The sequence below is a fragment of the Lissotriton vulgaris genome, chromosome 11 (genome assembly GCF_964263255.1).
Source record: "Lissotriton vulgaris chromosome 11, aLisVul1.2, whole genome shotgun sequence".
NCBI lineage: Eukaryota > Metazoa > Chordata > Amphibia > Caudata > Salamandridae > Lissotriton > Lissotriton vulgaris.
Genome location: NC_141699.1, coordinates 868,670,566 through 868,689,195, shown reverse-complemented (window position 1 = coordinate 868,689,195; position 18,630 = coordinate 868,670,566). Strand labels below are relative to the sequence as shown.

Sequence of the window (18,630 nt, the reverse complement as noted above, 5' to 3'; positions counted from 1 at the left end):
CTGGAACTGGTTCAGACCGGCCTATGCGTAGTGAGCACCGGGGTGCCACTCAGCAGTCACCTTCCTGTAAAGCCCTGCCTACCCAGGATACACAAAACCATGTCTGGGACGGTGCTAGCACCGCCCCTGACAGGAAACCCTTTGTCCAGGCTCCCCTCGCTGGAAGGACTCCCAGCTGCAGGGGGTCAGACTCGTGTCTGTGGTGGCAGCATCCATTTTGTGGAGCTGAGGCTTTAGTTAACTTTAACCGGGGTTCACAGTTACATACATGTCGTGTCCCTCTAGAAGGGTGGAATGCTAACCCCGTCGCCAGAATTGGCGAGGGGTTAGTATTCCAATTCGTATGACACCTTACTCGACATGTTTTGATAAAGCAATACCAAAGTTAGCATTTAACCGCGACGATTATAATGCACTTAAGAGTATATGGTATGCGATATCATGGAACAGCTATTAGGACTTGGTTCCGCAAGCTGCAGACAGGCTCAGCTCATGCCAGAGCACCATCTCACACGATTCCAAGCACTCTGCCTTCAGGATTGTCATGGCCTGCCATAGGAGTGACTGATGGGAATCTGTGTGTCCATTTTAGGGTTAGGTATAGGTATACTATACCTACAGCAAAGGGTGATTACACGACTTTGCCCCAGCTGTCATGCAGCCAGTTGTGTCAAATTTAGGAGGCCAGCCAGGGGTGGCATAATACATGCTGCAGCCCCTGGCAGCCCTGGGTACACCTATGCCCTGAGTTACAGGGTCTGATAAGGTGGCCCAGTACCAATTGGAAATGTACCTAGGGTACATGGAATCCATTTTAAAGAGAGAGCAGTAGGCCTGGGGTCCTGATTGGCAGGGTCCCAGGTCGACTATGTCCAAAACCAGCTAAAACACAGGGCAAAAAGTTGGGGGCAACCATAGTCAGGATGTACCTTCCTACAGCAGGCTCTAGTAGTGGGCTTCCTCGCCTCCCGAATGATATCCATGCAGTCGGGAGGTAAGTTTAGGTAGCCAAACTCTAGGACTTCAGGAGCCAGATCGCCAGGTTGAGCTGTTGCGGATCTGGATGCTGAATGTCGCCATGGCTCTGCGTCAGAAGGCTGGGTGTGAGATGTAGCCTTTGATGCGGTACCACGGACAGTTCTAGAAACGTGGTGTACCATGGTTGGCGAGCCCACGTTGGAGCAATCAGGATGAGTGTCATCGAGTGCTGCCTGAGTTTGCGTGCCACCAGCGGAATCAGAGGTGCTGGGGGAAAAGCGTACGCAAATTTGCCTGACCAGTTCATCCATATCGCATTGCCCTGCGACTGTTGGTGTGGGAACCTGGCGGCGAAGCTTTGGCATTTTGCGTTCTCCTTTGTGGCGAACAGGTCTATCTCTGGATGACCCCACCTTTGGAAGTACGGCTGGAGTACTGATGGATGTATCTCCCACTCGTGCATCTGGTGGCTGTGCCTGCTGAGCAGGTCCGCCATCTGATTGTCCTTGCCCGGGAGGTGCTCTGCCATGAGGAAGATGTTCCTCTGAATGGCCCACTTCCACATGCTCTGAGCCAGATGAGACAGCTGCGGAGAGGGTGTGCCTCCCTGCTTCTGAATGTAGTACATTGCCGTCATGTTGTCCGTCCGAATCAACACGACCTTGTTGCATAGATGTACTTTGAATGCTTTCAGTGCCATGAAGATCGCCATCAGTTCTAGAACATTGATGTGCATCTTCCCTTGTTGCTGCGTCCACAGTCCCTGCACAGTGTATTGGAGTACATGCGCTCCCCATCCCTGGAGAGAGGCGTCCATGGTCAGGATAATCTCTGGCACAGGCTCCTGGAACGGTCGGCCCTTGCAAAGGTTTCGTGGATTGCACCAATGCAGAGAGTTGTATGCCCGACCGCTCACCAACACTAGGTCTTTCAACTGGTTGTGAGCCTGAGTCCATTGACGTGCTAAGCACTCCTGAAGCGGACGCATATGTAGTCTGGCGTGCGAGACAATGGAGATGCAGGAGGCCATCATGCCTATCAACTGCATGAACACTTGCTGGAAGCGAGTGTTGAGGTCTGAATTTTTGGATCAGCGATTGAATGCTGCTGACTCTCACTGAATTTGGCTGTGCTGTGGCCGCCAGAGTGTCTATGGTCGCACCCAGATACTGCCGTACATGGGCGGGCTGGAGGTGGGACTTTGGGTAATTCAGTGAGAATCCCAGATCGTGCAGGAGGTGAATGGTTTGGGACACGTGGTCGGCACACTGTTGGGCTGACTTCGCTTGGATGAGCGAGTCGTCCAGATAGGGATAGACGTGGATGTTGTGACGTCGTAGATGTGCCGCCACCGTCGCCAGGCACTTTGTGAATACCCTGGGTGCCGTGGTGACCCCGAAAGGCAAAACCTTGAATTGGTAGTGCTGGTTTTAGATGGTGAACCTGAGGTATTTTCTGTGTGAAGGATGTAGCGGAATGTGTAAGTACGCATCCTTCAGGTCCAAAGTTGCCAGAAAGTCCCCCTGTTGTAGCAGTGGGAGAACTTGCTGCAGTGTTAGCATGTGGAAATGCTCGGACAGGATGTAAAAGTTGAGGGGCCTGAGATCCAGGATGGGCCTGAGGGATCCGTCCTTTTTTGGAATCAGGAAGTACAGGGAGTAAACTCCCGAGCCTCCTTCCTGCAAGGGCACGAGCTCTATTGCCCCTTTTTGCAGCATGACTGTGACCTCCTGCTGCAATAAGTGCAAGTGCTCGCCTGACATAGGACGGTGCCTTGGGGGTATGTTGGGTGGAGTGGATGTGAGCTCCAGACAATAACCAAATTGGATAAGCTTTCTGACCCACCTGTCCGTGGTGATGGACTTCCACACGGGCAGGAACTGCTGGAGTCTTCCCCCCGACCGGTGTTGTGTGGTCGGGGGGCAGTGACAATGCGTCACTGTTTGTTGGCGTTATAGGACCTGGAGCTGTTGTTGCCACGTCCTCTGCCCTTGGCACTGTTGCCGCGGTATCCACCTCGACCCTTGTTGGCATAAGTAGTCTGGGTGTTGCCTTTGTAGAACTGCGCGGACTGCGAAAGTTGACCCCTTGAGGTGCCTCTGATATTGGAGAAACGAAAGGACCCACTCCGAAACTGCTGGGACTGCAAGGCACCCATGGATTTTGCAGTGTCGGTGTCCTTTTTCATCTTCTCAAGGGTGGTATCAACCTCAGGGCCAAACAGGTGATCTAGGTTGACTGTTTGGTTCAAGATGGTGGTTTGAATGTCCGACTTGAACCCAGATATCCTTAGCCAGGCATGTCTACGAAGCATAACGCTAGTGTTAATGGCGCGTGCGGCGGTGTCAGCCGCGTCCAGAGCGCACTTTATGGAAGCGTTGGAGATCAGCTTCCCTTTCTGTATTAGCATCTCAGCCCCTTCCTTATATTGATCGGGTAGGTGTTGCAAAAGGGTCTCTAGGGTATCATAGTGTGCCCTGTCATAACGCGCCAGGAGCGCCTGCGTGTTAGAGATGCGCCATATGTTGGCTGCCTGCGCTGCCACCCTCTTCCCCGAAGCCTCAAAGACTTTTGATTCTTTGTCTGGGGGAGGAGCATCACCCGTAGTCTGCGAGTTGGCCCTCTTCCGGGCATTGGAGACAACCAGGGAGTCCAGAGGCAACTGTCCCTTAATATAAGTTGGATCAGTGGGCGCCGCCTTATACTTCTTGTCGATCCTCGGGTTGATGACTCTCGCCCTGGTGGGTTCTTCTAAGACCTCAGCAGCGTGCTTTATAACACCCTTCAGCATTGGCAGAGTTTTTACAGTCTTTTCAGAGACAGAAAAGGTGTCAAAGAGGAAGTCGACGTCCACAGGGTCAGCATGCAGCTCGACATTGTGATTGGCTGCTGTCCGCTCAATGAGGGCATTGAAAGCCGCAGAGTCTTCAGTGGGGGAAATTTTTGCGGAGAAGAGCTGAGGGTCCTGCCCAGAATGCGGGTCCCCAGGCTCACCGCCAGCAGACCAGGGCTCTGCCACATCCTCTGAGTCTGTGTAGACGGGGTAGCTATATTCATCCTCGTCATCGCCCTCACCAGCGTCCACATCGGAGTGAGTGGGCGAGATTTCGTGAGCTTGTGGTGAAATGGGCTCCACCAAGGCTGGAGTACCAGCAGAGTCCATCTTCCGCTTTAGTGGGATCTTGCACGACTCCAATTGGGGCTCCGGGGTGATTTTCCTCTTCAGGAGGGAAAGGCTGCCCGTTTCGGCGTCGATGAAATGTTCCTGACGCTCCTCCTCTGAAAGTTGTCGAGGCCGTGGGCCGAGGACCACCAACGATGCCTTCGGCGTCGAAGATACCTTCTCAGGCACGCCGGCCCCGGTTTAGCAGCGAAAGCCTTCGGCGCCGTCTTAGGCGGCAAGGTGAAAAGGATCGGCGTGGGCGCCTTCGCCGGCTTCTCCAGAGGCTTGGCCGGCGGAGGGTACTTCGGCTCGACTGCTGCGGCGCCGTCCCTAATGCGCTGTAGGGACTCAGTTACCTTCCTTGTGAACGCGGCAGATGGACGTGCCAGTTCGACAGAGTCCTTAGAGGTCGGTTTCGGAGTGGAGTCCGATGAGGTTCCCCTCGGAGTCGACACACTTGGCGCAGCCCCCTTGGCCTTGTCGTGTGGAAGCGGGGCAGAGAGGGCCTTCGGGTCGTCTGGCCGCTTCTTCGGGTCGGTAAGAGACCTCTTGGGGTCGTCGACCGTCTTCTTGTGATCGAGTCGACCCTTGCCGGCGTCGACAGTCTTCGGCGCCGATGCGGCCGCGTCCGACTCTAACTTTCGGCTTCGACGTAGTAGCCTTCGGGTCGACCATTTTGACGTGGCCCTTCGGCTCGACGGCCATCTTAGATTTCTTCGGCGCCGAGGCCTCCGAAGTCTTTGATCCGACCAATGCGATGCGCACTTTCGGTTTCGATATCTCTGGCGTCGAGACCGTAGATTTCACTTTCGGTTTCTGTGTCACCGGGAGTGAATCGGTACCAATGTCCGTGGCCGGGCCAGCAGGCGGGGCCGAGGAACTCCAAACAAGGTTTCGGGTAAGGCCCAAAGGCGATCCCTCGACCTGGGCCTTATTGATTTGAACAGCTCCAGAGTCAGTTTGAGGAAGCTCTTCGTCCGAGCTATCCTCCATGGCCCCAAGGGCCCCGTCCCCTACCTCCTCGACGACTTCACCGAAATCTTCGGCCTCGGCGTCGTAGTCGTCCTCGACCTCCGACACGGGGTTAGATTCTGAGATGTCCTGGATATTTTGATATTTGATATTTATTAATTTTTATATAGCGCAACTATCGCTCCGGAAGGAGCATCTTGGCGCTGAGCAATCAGAAGAAACCAACTTGATGGAAATAGGAATCATATGGCTGCGAGGACCAAAGATCCAAGTCTTCAGAAGTTTTCTGAAAAGGGTTTCTGAAGGGGCGTGCCTGAGGTTAGAGGGAAGGCCGTTCCAAGCCTTAGCCGCCAGGAGTGAAAAGGTTTTTCCACCTTTCGTTTTGAGCTTAAACCTGGGTATGGTAACCAGATTAGCTCCTGATGACCTCAGGCAGCACGATGGAGTGTACTGAGGGAAGCGCTTGACAAGGTAGGAGGGGCCTGTGTTCTTAGTGGCCTTAAAGACAGTAACAAGGAGTTTAAAAAGGATCCTTTTGTGGAAGGGCAGCCAATGGAGGGTGTTGAGGGCCGCCGAGGCCGAGGACCTTCTCGGAAGTCCGAGAACGAGCCTGGCCGCCGCATGCTGGACGCTCTGTAGCTTCTTAAGGGTGGACTTTTTTATACCTGCCAGGAGACCATTGCAATAATCGAGTCTGGACAGGATCAGAGCCACGGCCACTGATTTCCTGGCGGAAATAGGGAGAAAGTCGAAGAATTTCTTTAGCTGTCTAATGAGGTTAAAACAGCACCCTGCAGTAATGCGCGCATGGTCGTCAAAACTGAGGGACGAGTCGAATTGGACACCCAGATTGCGGGCCGATGAGACTGCACTGGGAGGTGCCTCAGAGTGTTGGGGCCACCAATCTTTTGGAGAAAAAAGGGTGTCTTTGCCTAAGGGTATAATCTCAGTTTTGGCGCTGTTGCACTTGAGGTGATTATTATTGAGCCACGCAAATACTTGGGAAAGGCAATTCTGGAATCTAAGAGCGGCATCGGGGAGTTTTTTGTCTAGGGTGACGACAAGTTGGGTGTCGTCAGCGTAAGATGTTACGAGGATGCCATGAGATTCAATCAGGGTAAGCAGGGGGGCCATGTAAATATTGAAGAAAAGTGGGCTCAGAATGGACCCCTGGGGCACACCTGATAGAATGGTTCTTTCGCTGGAGAGAAAGGGGCCGAGTGAGACTGTTTGTGATCTGTTAGACAGAAATGAAGATATCCATTTCAGAGCGGTATCCGACACACCAATTTCGCGCATTCTGTGAATCAGGATTGCATGAGAGATGGTATCAAATGCTGCGGTTAAGTCGAGCAGGATGAGAACTGCGTGTTTCCCCTCATCCTGCAGGAACTTGATGGTGTCGGATAACTCGATCAGAGCAGTTTCAGTAGAATGGCCGGAGCGGAAACCAGATTGCTGTGGATGGAGAATATGGTTGTTTTCCACAAAGGCTTTTAACTCAGCATGTACTATTTGCTCGGTAATTTTGCCTAGTGCTGGGAGTAGGGAAATTGGGCGCATGTTGGAAAGGTCTGTCGGGGGTTTATTATGCTTTTTCATTAGAGGCTTTACGATGGCTTTCTTCCATTCAGCCGGAACAGTGCCTGAGCTGAGGGATTGATTGATGATGGAATTGATAAGAGGGTTGACGGCCTCAATGAGAAGATGGAGGATAGCCGGGGGACAGGAGTCAGTAGGGGCTCCCGAGCGGCAGGTCATGATGGCCTTCTGGGATTGAAGCAAGGATACTGGTGAAAAACTACAAAATGAAGGTGAATCAGTGTTGTGAAGTAAGGGAGGGGTGGCAGGGGGAGGGAAATCCTTGTGGATGTTGTTAATTTTGTCAACAAAGAAATCAGCGATTTGGTTACAAAGAGTTTGGGATGGGGGGATTTCCAGTGCCAGGGCTTTGGGGTGGGTGAAGGACTTAACAATATTGAAGATGGTATGTTGTTTTTGATTAGCTGTTTCTATAGCTGTGGTGAAAAACTCTTTTTTGGCTTTCTTTATGTGTGACAGATATAGTTTCCTCTGCCGAATGTATAGGGTTTTGGAGGTGGAGTCGTATATTTTCCTCCACTCTCTTTCAAGGATCCTACACGTACGATGGCTATCGGTGAGGGCTTGAGTATACCACGGGGCATTGGGCTTCCTTTTATGGGAGATTGGTTTTTGGTTGGTTGAGTTGGACTTATCCAGGACCAATTTGTTGATCCAGATGTGGAAGTTTTTGGAATCTTGCGATACATCTCCTACGATAGTGGGAGGATGGGTGGGGAGCTGAGGATGAGACTTAATGGACTCAGCTACTTTCTTCCAGTTTATCGCAAAGGTTGAGGGGGAATTCTTACTGTGTGGGTGGGGAGAGGGTTTTGCCTTGATGGAAAAAGGTATAAAATGATGGTCAGTCCAAATTTGTGGGATTGGGGGGGATACAGTTATAGTGGCTGAATTGGTGCAGATGCCATCTAATGTGTGTCCGGCCGAGTGCGTGGGAGGCACGACCAGTTGAGAAAGACCAAAGATATCAAGGGATTGTTGAAAGGTTAAGGTGTGGGGGTCTGCGCGGGATTCCAAATGAAGATTGAAATCGCCGAGAAGAGTAAAGCTGGGGTAATGGGTCAGGAGAGATCCAAGAGTGTCATCCAGGGAGTCCAGAAAAGGCGTGGCGTTTCCGGGGGGGGCGATACACAAGTCCACCCGTAAGAGAGGTGGAGGAGTTAATGTGAATCACAAAGCCTAAGCTCTCACAGTCCTTGAGTGAGGTCAGTTCGAATGTGTGGAATCTAACATCTTTTCTGATGATGATAGCTAACCCACCTCCCCTGCCGACTGGTCTGTCTCGTCTGAGAATCGTGAAATCAGGGGGAAGGGCAGTTGCCAGATCAGGATTAGATGAGTCATTTAGCCAAGACTCGGTGATAAACAGTGCGTCTAGGTCATGGGAAAGTACGAGGTCATGGATATCTTGTCCATGACAAGCTAAGGATCTGGCGTTGATAAGTCCACAACGAAAGGTAATCGGCTTATGTGACGGTGGAGGGGAAGGGTGTGGGATGATGCCAGTGGGTCCCAAGGATGACCATCTACAGGAGCGGCATGAAAATGGTCCCCAGAGGTGAGCAATGGGACGGTGATCCTTGCAGCTATGGCTTGATGTTGTCGGGCGCATAGCGAGTAGCGTGTTAGAGTCGTACCTGAGAACAGGGTTGAATTGGGCAGCATGGCCCGCGCCCGGCGCCGTCCTGGCGCGGACGGGCGCAGACTGGCTTGGCTTTGGCGCGGCTTCGGCGCGCGCCCGCTGCGCCAGCCCGCTGCGCCGTCTGGCCGGATTGCACATTTATGCAAAGGAAGAAGGGCGGGAGGACGGCGCGACTAGAGCGCTGACCTCACCTGCCTCGCTCAATATGGCGCCCACCGCCGCCAGGTGCTGGAAGAAGACGGCTGGGCTGAGAGGGAGAGGAAGAGTAGGTGGTAAGAATGTCAGTGTGCCTGATACTCAATTCCCCTTAGCTGACAGCCCCCCAAGGTTCAGAGAACAGCGAGTTTAAAATTGGAATAAAAACGCTCAGATTACTATGCGCGAAATCGTGACAGTTTGCTGCCTAAAATCGCTATTTCCTTCAGTCGCTCGCAGCCCCAGTACCTCTCACCAGGGAGAGCTTCTGAAAGGCGCAGAGCGCTGGGCAGGGCTCCCTAAATACAACGGAAGGGCGGGAGAACGGCGCGACTAGAGCGCTGACCTCACCTGCCTCGCTCAATATGGCGCCCACCGCCGCCAGGTGCTGGAAGAAGACGGCTGGGCTGAGAGGGAGAGGAAGAGTAGGTGGTAAGAATGTCAGTGTGCCTGATACTCAATTCCCCTTAGCTGACAGCCCCCCAAGGTTCAGAGAACAGCGAGTTTAAAATTGGAATAAAAACGCTCAGATTACTATGCGCGAAATCGTGACAGTTTGCTGCCTAAAATCGCTATTTCTTTCAGTCGCTCGCAGCCCCAGTACCTCTCACCAGGGAGAGCTTCTGAAAGGATATCTTCATCCTCGACCTCCCCAGCATCGAAAATGTCCGTAGGCGCCGGTGCAGATTGACGGAGCTGGAGTGTTTTCTTGGACCGGAACCTTGAACATGCCATACACTTGGCCTCGTCGTGGTCCGGCGACAGGCACTTGTTGCACACCGGGTGGACGTCGATGTGTGGGTACTTCGAGTTACACACCGGACATCGTTTGAATGGACTTCTATCCATGATGGATGGTCGATGAGTCTGGAGCGTCGACTAGGTCCTCCGCGCCGAAAGCACGCGGAAGTACAAAGCTCGGCTTGGAGCCGAGGAAAGTTGCGATGCCGAACGCAAGACAATACAGACGCAAGTCCTAAAGACCTTTTGGTCTCAAAGTAAAGTTAAGTTAATTCTTATCGATTCCGACAAGAGGGAACCAAAGACATCCGAACCCAATGGCGGAAAAAAACTATCTGGGGATGGAGTCGATGCCCATGCGCACTGTAGTCCAGGGGAGGAGCCACCTATCTCGTGATACTTCGAAGACTCTTCCAGGACAACAATGTGCAATCATCCAGACCCAACACTAGGCGGCGATCTATGCACAGATATGAATTCAGCAGCCCACATGCCTCGAACAAGTAATTTAAGTATTGGTCTTTCAATTTTTTTCTAACCTTAAAAAAATACAGTAAGATAAAGTATTACATATTGTCCAGCTCTTTAAAACTGGACAACTGCCTAAATCTTGGCAGGGGAGCACCATCATCCCAATACATAAGAAGGGGAGTAAGACAATCGCAGGAAACTATCGGCAAATTGCTTTAATGGATGCTGCTGGAAAAATCTTCGCAGCAGAGGTTCTACAAAGATTAAAGGACTGGGCTTTTTCACTGGATAAAATCCCCATGTTCCAAGCTGGTTTTAGGCCAAAACATTCAGTTACGGATAATATTGCTACCATTCAAACAATAATGGATAAATACGTAACAGGTAAATCTCAGGCGGTCTATGCAGTTTTCATAGATTATTCGACTGCGTTCGATCGTGTCGACCGACCTACCTTATGGCACAAACTGAAGGAACTTGGTATTCCAGACACACTGCTTCAAATTATAGTGAACCTTCACTCCAACACTTGGTCCCAGGTACAAATGGGAGGTGAAAAGGGTTTAACAGAAAGGATAAAAACAGCCAATGGCCTAAAGCAAGGGTGCCTCTTGGCCCCACTACTTTTCTCCCTATACCTTAGCGATTTACCCAAGCAATTACACCAGGGCTCAAATCTATCCCCAAAAATCGCTAATCAAAGTATTCAAGTGCTACTCTACGCTGATGATATCGTGATGCTTGATCTCACTCCCTTTGGTCTACAAAAATCTCTGGACATTCTTCATGATTACTCAAAAACAAATTTCTTAATCCCGAATTTAAAAAAAACAAAAATTATGGTTTTTTCAAGGAAGAAATCCAGTGTCAAATATAGATGGACTCTGGGTGGAGAAAAAATAGAAACTGTAAATGAATATCCATATCTAGGTAGAATACTCTCGAAGAATATTGCAAATGAAAAACATCTAGAAAACTTAATGAGGAAGTCAGAAGTACACACCGAGGCCCTATTAAGGCTATATCGGACAACTGGGAATCGGCACTTTTCCTCTTTAATAAAAATATACAAGGTAAAAATCCCTCCAGTACTGTCATATGCAACAGAATACATTCCGATGAAACAATGGACCTTCATGGACCGCAAAGAGGGGAAAATCTTAAAAAAGATAATGAAAGTTTCTGAATCCACGCCAGTCCAAGCGCTGCGCTTGGAATTTTCAATCACAAGTTCATTCGCCACAGCAGTAGCCAACGTAATAAGATGGACTTACAATTTACTCCATGCAAAGGAGGGCACATTAAGATATTTGTTAAGGCAAGAAATCTTTGAGGGAGAATCTAAAAATCAGACGTTTTTTAAAAATATGACAACAGTTTTACAAATGGCAGAGGTTAACCCAGAATTACTAAAAGGGTGGACATCAGCCCAAATGAAACTCTTCCTAAAATGCTTCACCCCGAAGTTAAGCTACGAATTGGACTACCAACATTGTAAAAAACTGTCAACATACAAATCCTATGTAGAATCCTTGGAATATAAGCATAACCAACCATATCTCGGGTTCTCATTGACTCACGGTGCAAGGAGGACAATCACCTTGTTAAGAATGGGCACATTACCCACACAAACTTACACAGTACGATGGCTACCAGGAGGAACATTGTTATGCCCCCTGTGTGAAGGGGGAGACCAAAACTTGGAACATTTGCTGTTCGTATGTCCAAACGTAATAGTATCTACTGCACGGACAAGATTCCTTGCCCCTATTTACCGATCTTGTAGAATCTCTCGAGTTAGCGAATTAATAGAATTATGCAAACAGCCACCAAATGAATTCGTCTGTTACAACTTTTATAAATTTCTTAAATCTTTTTTAACATTGTATTGATTGAAACGTGTAACTATTTCTTAATATTTCGTAAATGTAAATTTGTGGTCCTCTGATGAGTACCGATACAAATAAAACTTTTTGACTTGACTTTGACTTGTATTACATATTGTAGTTCTAACTGTATGCATTTTATTTTCAAAACACTTTAGTGTGATGCCACTTTTTACATTTTAGATGCCCGTTGCACAAGTTACTACTTGTGTAACGATATATCTGTAAGAGACATTAGTTAGTGATAGATTCCTTACCTTAGAATATCCCCAGGCGTCAGACTGGATCCGGAAATTTTTGCGTAGCAATACCCCTGCGCGCTGTTAGGCGTCGTCTGCGGCTCCGCGTCCGTCGTCGGCGTCGTGAGCGCCGGGATGACGTCATCGGAGTATATAGACGGCGCCCATGCGCGCTGACGTCAGTTCTGATAACACAGCTTTTCCGCGCCAGATACGCAGAGCCATGATAGAACTAACACTGGTGCCATGAAACTAGGGCCCTGAAAGGGGATGACCTTAACCCTAAATATCGGTTCGCAGAACGGGGAGGATGGGAGGGCGGTAAGGAATCTATCACTAACTAATGTCTCTTACAGATATATCGTTACACAAGTAGTAACTTGTGCATCTGAAAGAGACACGTTAGTGATAGATTCCTTACCTTAGAATAGATACCCCAGCAATACCAACCCCGCGGTGGTGGGTCTGCGAACCAATATCACACCAGAAAGTCCTGGAGGACGGAACGGCCAAAGAAGCCATCCCTCCGGACTTGACTGTCCAGGCAGTAGTGTCTTGCGAACGTGTGCAGCGAGGCCCACGTGGCTGCCTGACAGATGTCCTGCAGGGGGACACCGCGGCCCAGGGCAGTTGTCGTTGCCGTGGCCCGAGTGGAGTGAGCCCGCAATCCAGCCGGGGGCTCCTTCCTCGCCATGGAGTAGCATGCTTGGATGCACAAGATGATCCACCTGGAGATGGTCCTCTTGTGTACAGCCTTTCCCTTCTTCGCGCCCACGTAACCAACGAAGAGTTGGTCATCCACCCGGAATTGGCGAGTGCGGTCCAAGTAGTAGGAGAGCGCACGTTTTGGATCCAGACGGTGGAGCCTCTCCTCCTCTTTCGAGGGATGCGGAGGCGGAAAGAAGGTGGGCAAGGTGATGGACTGCCCGATGTGGAAGGCCGTGACAACCTTGGGCAGAAAGGAAGGTCGTGTACGCAACACCACCTTATCAGGGTGAACAGACAGGAAAGGCGGAGAAGAAGAAAGAGCCTGGAGCTCACTCACTCTCCTGGCAGAGGTGATGGCAACCAGGAAGGCCGTCTTCAGCGTAAGGAGGCGAAGAGGACAGTTATGAAGTGGCTCAAAGGGAGCACACATCAGATAGGTGAGAACAAGGTTCAAGTCCCACTGGGGCATCACGAAGGGAACAGGAGGGAACATGTGTGTGATGCCCTTCAGAAATCTACTCACTATAGGGGACTTGAACAAAGAAGGCTGATCAGGTAGCCTCAAGAAGGCTGAAAGAGCAGAGAGATACCCTTTAAGAGTGCCCAGAGCAGAGCCCTGCTGGGCAAGGGAAAGAAGAAAGAGCAGCACTTCCGAAAGGGGTGCAGAGAGGGGATCCACAGCCTTTGCTGCGCACCATGCCACAAATCTATTCCACCGGCAGGCGTATACCGACTTAGTGGAGGGACGCCTGGCTGCCAGAATGATGTCACAGACTTCGGGAGGCAAGTCAAATGGCCTCAACTGCCGCCGCTCAATCTCCAAGCTTGTAGGTGGAGACTGGACAGGTTCGGGTGCAGGACCGTCCCCTGCTGCTGCGACAGAAGGTCCTCCCGAAGAGGCAGACGAATCGGGGGATCGACTGACATGCTGAGTAGCTCGGGATACCAGTATCTTCGAGCCCAGTCCGGAGCCACAAGGATAACCTGGGCCCGGTCGCGCTTGATCTTCTTCAGCACTCTGGGCAGAAGTGGTATAGGCGGAAAGGCGTACAACAGGCCGCAGCTCCACTCGCGACGAAAAGCGTCTCCGAGCGAGTGCCGCCTTGGAAACTCCAACGCGCAGAACTGCTGACATTGCGCGTTCTCTTCTGTGGCGAATAGATCTAACCAAGGCTCTCCCCACTGTCGAAAGAGACCTTGCGCCACGTCCGAGTTCAGACGCCATTCGTGATCCATCATGCACCGGCGGCTGAGTTCGTCCGCCCTGGCATTCAGAGAACCTGCCAGGTGTTGAACCACCAGAGTCACGCCCTGATGTTCCAGCCACTGCCAGAGGCGCAGAGCCTCCTGGCAAAGGGTCCACGACCCCACACCGCCCTGTTTGTTGCAGTACCACATGGCGGTGGTGTTGTCGGTGAACACTTGCACCACGCTCCCCCTGACAGAGGGGAGGAATGCCTTCAGTGCAAGACGAATCGCCCGCAGCTCCAGAAGGTTGATGTGGAGCCGGGACTCCGCCGGAGACCAGAGGCCTCTGATCTCCGCCTCTCCCATGTGGCCTCCCCAGCCCTGGAGGGACGCGTCCGTCACAACTACGTGCTCCGGCTGGGGTAGAGAGAGGGGTCTGCCACTGACCCAGTCGCGGTCCGTGAGCCACCACTGCAGTTGTCTCGCAGTGCCCTCCGAGATCAGGACATGATCGGACAGGTTGCCCTGATGCTGGGCCCACTGAAACTTCAGGTCCCACTGCAGAGCCCGCATCCGCCACCTGGCGTGACGCACCAGAAGGATGCAGGAGGCCATCAGTCCCAGAAGCCGCAGCGTCAACCTGACCGAGACCCGGGATAACGGCCCGAAGACAGGAATCAGAGCCTGAATATCCCGAACCCGCTGCTCGGGTGGGTAAACCCGAAACTGCGCCGAGTCGAGAACCGCTCCGATGAAAAGGAGCTTCTGAGAGGGACACAGGTGTGACTTCGGCACATTGATGGAGAACCCCAGCAAGTGCAGGAGGTCGGCCGTAGTCTGGAGGTGGCTGACGACTGTCTGGGGCGAGCCCGCCTTCAACAACCAGTCGTCGAGGTAGGGGAAGACTGACACCCCTTGCCTGCGCAGATGGGCTGCGACCACCGCCATCACCTTCGTGAACACCCGTGGGGCGCTGGTAAGGCCGAAGGGGAGCACGGTAAACTGAAAGTGCTCGTGGCCTACCGTGAACCGCAGGTAACGCCGGTGGGCCGGCAGGACGGGGATGTGGAAATAGGCGTCCTGCAAGTCCAACGCTACCATCCAGTCTCCTGGGTCCAGGGCAGCCAGGACCTGAGCCAAAGTGAGCATCTTGAACTTCTCCGTACGGAGGAAGCCGTTCACGTTCCGCAGATCCAAGATAGGGCGTAGGCCCCCTTTGCCCTTCTTGGGTACCAGAAAGTAGTGGGAGTAACAGCCACGTCCTACTTCTGGCCCAGGAACGCGCTCGATGGCCCTCTTGGCCAAGAGGGCCGAAACTTCCCCTTGCAGAAGTCGCAAGTGATCCCCCGACACACGGTGGCATTGAGGTGGCATGGATGGAGGGGAAGACTCGAAGGGGAGGGAGAAACCCCTTCGGACAATTTGCAGCACCCACCTGTCCGAAGTGACTGTATGCCAGTGGGAGAGGTGATGGCGAACCCTGCCTCCCACAGGCGTCACATGGGCCTGAAAACTCGGACTAGGAAGGTTTTGAGGCGGGGGCTGCTGAGGGAGGTGTGGACTGGCCTCGCCGCTGGCCCCGACCACCGCCACGGCGGTTCCCACGGCCGCCACCGCGTTGCTGAACATTCTGCGGCGCGTGGCTGACGGTCCGTGGTGGGGCGCCCCTTCCGTGGCCACGAAAGGAGCGAAAAGCACCCGATTGCTGGCGTGGGGCCGCAAGGCCCAAGGACTTGGCCGTGGCCCTGGAGTCCTTAAAACGTTCCAGCGCATGGTCTGCCTTGTCGCCGAAGAGGCGACGGCCATCAAACGGCATGTCCAGGAGAGTGGCCTGGACATCGGCCGAGAAATTGGCGGACCTCAACCAGGCGTGGCGTCGAACCGCCACCGTCGTTGCCATCGCCCTGCCCAGTGAGTCCGTGGTATCCAGCCCACACCGGATGGAAAATCGTGCCGCATCTCGGCCGTCCGCAAGGGTTTGGCTGAGTTTAGCCCTGACCTCCTCAGAGCATTGTGGCAGCACCTCCGCAACCGTGTCCCACAGAGTGTGGGTGTAGCGGCCCAAGAGACAGTTGGTGTTGACTGACCGGAGCCCTAGGCTCACAGACGAGAAGACCTTCTTCCCGAACTGCTCATATCTCTTGGATTCCCGATCGGGCGGGGCCGTCGGGAATGCGGTCTGGGAAGTGGAGGCCTGGATGACCAGGCTCTCGGGGGTGGGGTGGGTGGACAAAAAGCAAGGGTCGCCCGGTGCCGGGCGGTAGCGTCTGGCCACGTTCCTATCCACAGGGGGACCTGTGGCGGGCTTGGACCAAGTGCCCAGCAGAACGTCACACAAGGCCTCATTGAACGGCAGAAGGGGCTCCGCGGAGCCGGACTGCTGTTTGAGCACCTCAGTGAGGAGATTAGTCCTCACGGCCGCGACGGGGAGCTCAAGGTTTAGGGCCTTAGCTGCCTTCGTCAACACTACGCTGTAAGCAGAACCCGCCTCCGAAGCCACAGTCGGGGGCGATGTAAATCCAGTGTCTGGCGAGGTGTCAATACCACTGGCCTCCCCAAGCTCATATGTCCAGTCCTGATGTGACTGGCAATCACGTGCCAGAGGGTCCTCGGACCCCTCCCATTGCTCCTCGTCACCCAGCTCCTGGAGACCAGGATGAACAGCCAGGGCCTCCTCGTGGAGATAGAATTCTCCGACGGCCGACGGAATCGGCGCCCAGCGGCGCCCCTCCGACGCCTGAGGCGGACCGTAGGAAGCATTGGGGTCGGCAACCACTACGGCTGCCGGGGACGACACCTGAGGGGACGGCGCCGGTGAGGTCGTAAGGTCGACCGGCGAGGTCCCGGATCCGGAGCCGGATCCAGCGAGGTCGCGCGGCGCCGGGACCGAAGTCGCCAGCGGCGCCGGGCCCGAAGCACCCGACGTCGTCGGGGCCGAAGCGCCCGACCCGGAAGGACCTCCAGACGGAGCCGATCGGCCCGAAGGCGCCACGGGAACCGACTGAGGAGGGAGGGCCCTCATGGCCATGAGGTACCTCTCGACCTCCTCCTGCGACGCGCCGTGCCCAGGGACCCGAAGGTGTGGGGCAGGCGGCGACGCTTGCGACTCCCGCGGAGCCGCGTGGGCGGTGTCGCCCGAACCCCCGGCCGCATCGAGCGAGCGTCGGGGCGGGTCGGAGGACCGATGGTGGCGCTCCGACCTCTCATGCCTCTTACCTGAGGACTTGGATCCAGACGATCGGTGACCACTCCCGGAGCGTCGATGACTCCGACCTCGCGACCTGTCCCTCGACCTCCCGTGGGACCGGGACCGGGACCTGGAGCGGCGCGGGGCCGACTGCCTCAGCTCGAGACGCTTGCGGGACCGCTCCCGCCTAGCCTTCGACGTCAGGGCCCGGCAGTCGTCACAGGTTCGATCGTCGTGGTCGAGGCCTAAGCACTTCAGGCACCGGCGATGGGGGTCCGTGACCGACATGAGTCGGCCGCACTTCGAGCAAGGCTTGAACCCGGGCATCCCTGGCACCGATAGTCGAGAATCGACTAAGTAGAGGATCAAAAAGATCAAAAAGTTTTCAGTCAAAAAGTGACTGGGGGTAGAGCTTCTTCCGGATCTGCGCTAGCTGGCGCGGAAAAAAGAAGAACTGACGTCAGCGCGCATGGGCGCCGTCTATATACTCCGATGACGTCATCCCGGCGCTCACGACGCCGACGACGGACGCGGAGCCGCAGACGACGCCTAACAGCGCGCAGGGGTATTGCTACGCAAAAATTTCCGGATCCAGTCTGACGCCTGGGGATATTCTAAGGTAAGGAATCTATCACTAACGTGTCTCTTTCAGATCCTTCTATCCACAGTACTGCCCAGTCCTCACCTTTTCACAGCCACCAGCAGTCCAGGGAGCATCTCTCACAACAAAGCCCTTGGATGGTTGCTTGGATTCATCTGGACCTTGTGCTTGCTGGGGTTTTGTGTAAGATTGCATTGCTTCACTCTCAACAACATCTGACATCTGTCAGGAGCAACACAAAACAAACTGTTATAAAGGGCAATTCACAGCAAGCATGAAAAAATATACACTATAATTTGCAGACCCCTTACAGCGCAATTTCACAGTGCAAACATGGATAGTAGCCACATGTAATATTCCCTCCACAAAGCAACAATGCAATACACTAGATACTAAGCAAAAAACATTCAGTGAGTTAAACCTCTTGGATGATGAGCAATCTACTCGAAAAGCACTCCGCCTTAGTACTTTCAAAAGAATCAAACAACTCCTGACCATATAGGTTACACAAAGCGTGTAAGGAAATGCCTCATTTTGCATGGTCAGCCCAAAGTTTTGGAAAGATCATACCGTTTTTTTGATTCAAGAGTGCACTGAGGCCTGATAACCAGGCCTCAGTCAAAGTGTCATGACTCTTCAACATGTATGTTTGATTAGCCTACACCCAACTGACATAGGCTAACTTACTTCTAAGTCTCTAGTATATGGTACCAGAGAACCCAGGGCCTTTAAGTTAGAGTGTCCCCTCAGGTACTGTAGCATCTGTGCCACCATGAAAGACATGGTAAAATAAATATTACTTACCCAGCATCTGTTCTTGGCATGTAGAGCTGTAGATTTACAGGCTTTGCATACTCCTGCCATCTAGTGTTGGGTCCGGATGTTTGCAAGTTGTTTTTCTTCGAAGAAGACGACTTCCCTAGTGACTAGGTAAGGCGGCGACTCCTTTCGGTGATAGTGCGCATGGTCATCAACTCCATTGTTAGATTTTGTTTTCCCGCAAGAGGGTGAGAATGAAGTAAATAAGTGTAGTATAGAGATGTCCATGTGTACGTAT

At 53.0% G+C, this 18,630-nt stretch overlaps 1 protein-coding gene across 4 annotated transcripts in view; it reads right to left on the bottom strand.

Moving 5' to 3' along the window:
* Positions 1 to 18,630, bottom strand: part of HDLBP (high density lipoprotein binding protein) — a 955,902-nt gene that overhangs the window by 51,499 nt on the left and 885,773 nt on the right. For all 4 annotated transcript variants that reach the window (XM_086944014.1, XM_086944016.1, XM_086944015.1 and 1 more), the window contains exon 27: positions 17,658 to 17,795. In XM_086944014.1, the coding sequence (XP_086800140.1) occupies positions 17,658 to 17,795 (138 nt within the window). The remainder of the gene's footprint in view (positions 1 to 17,657; positions 17,796 to 18,630) is intronic.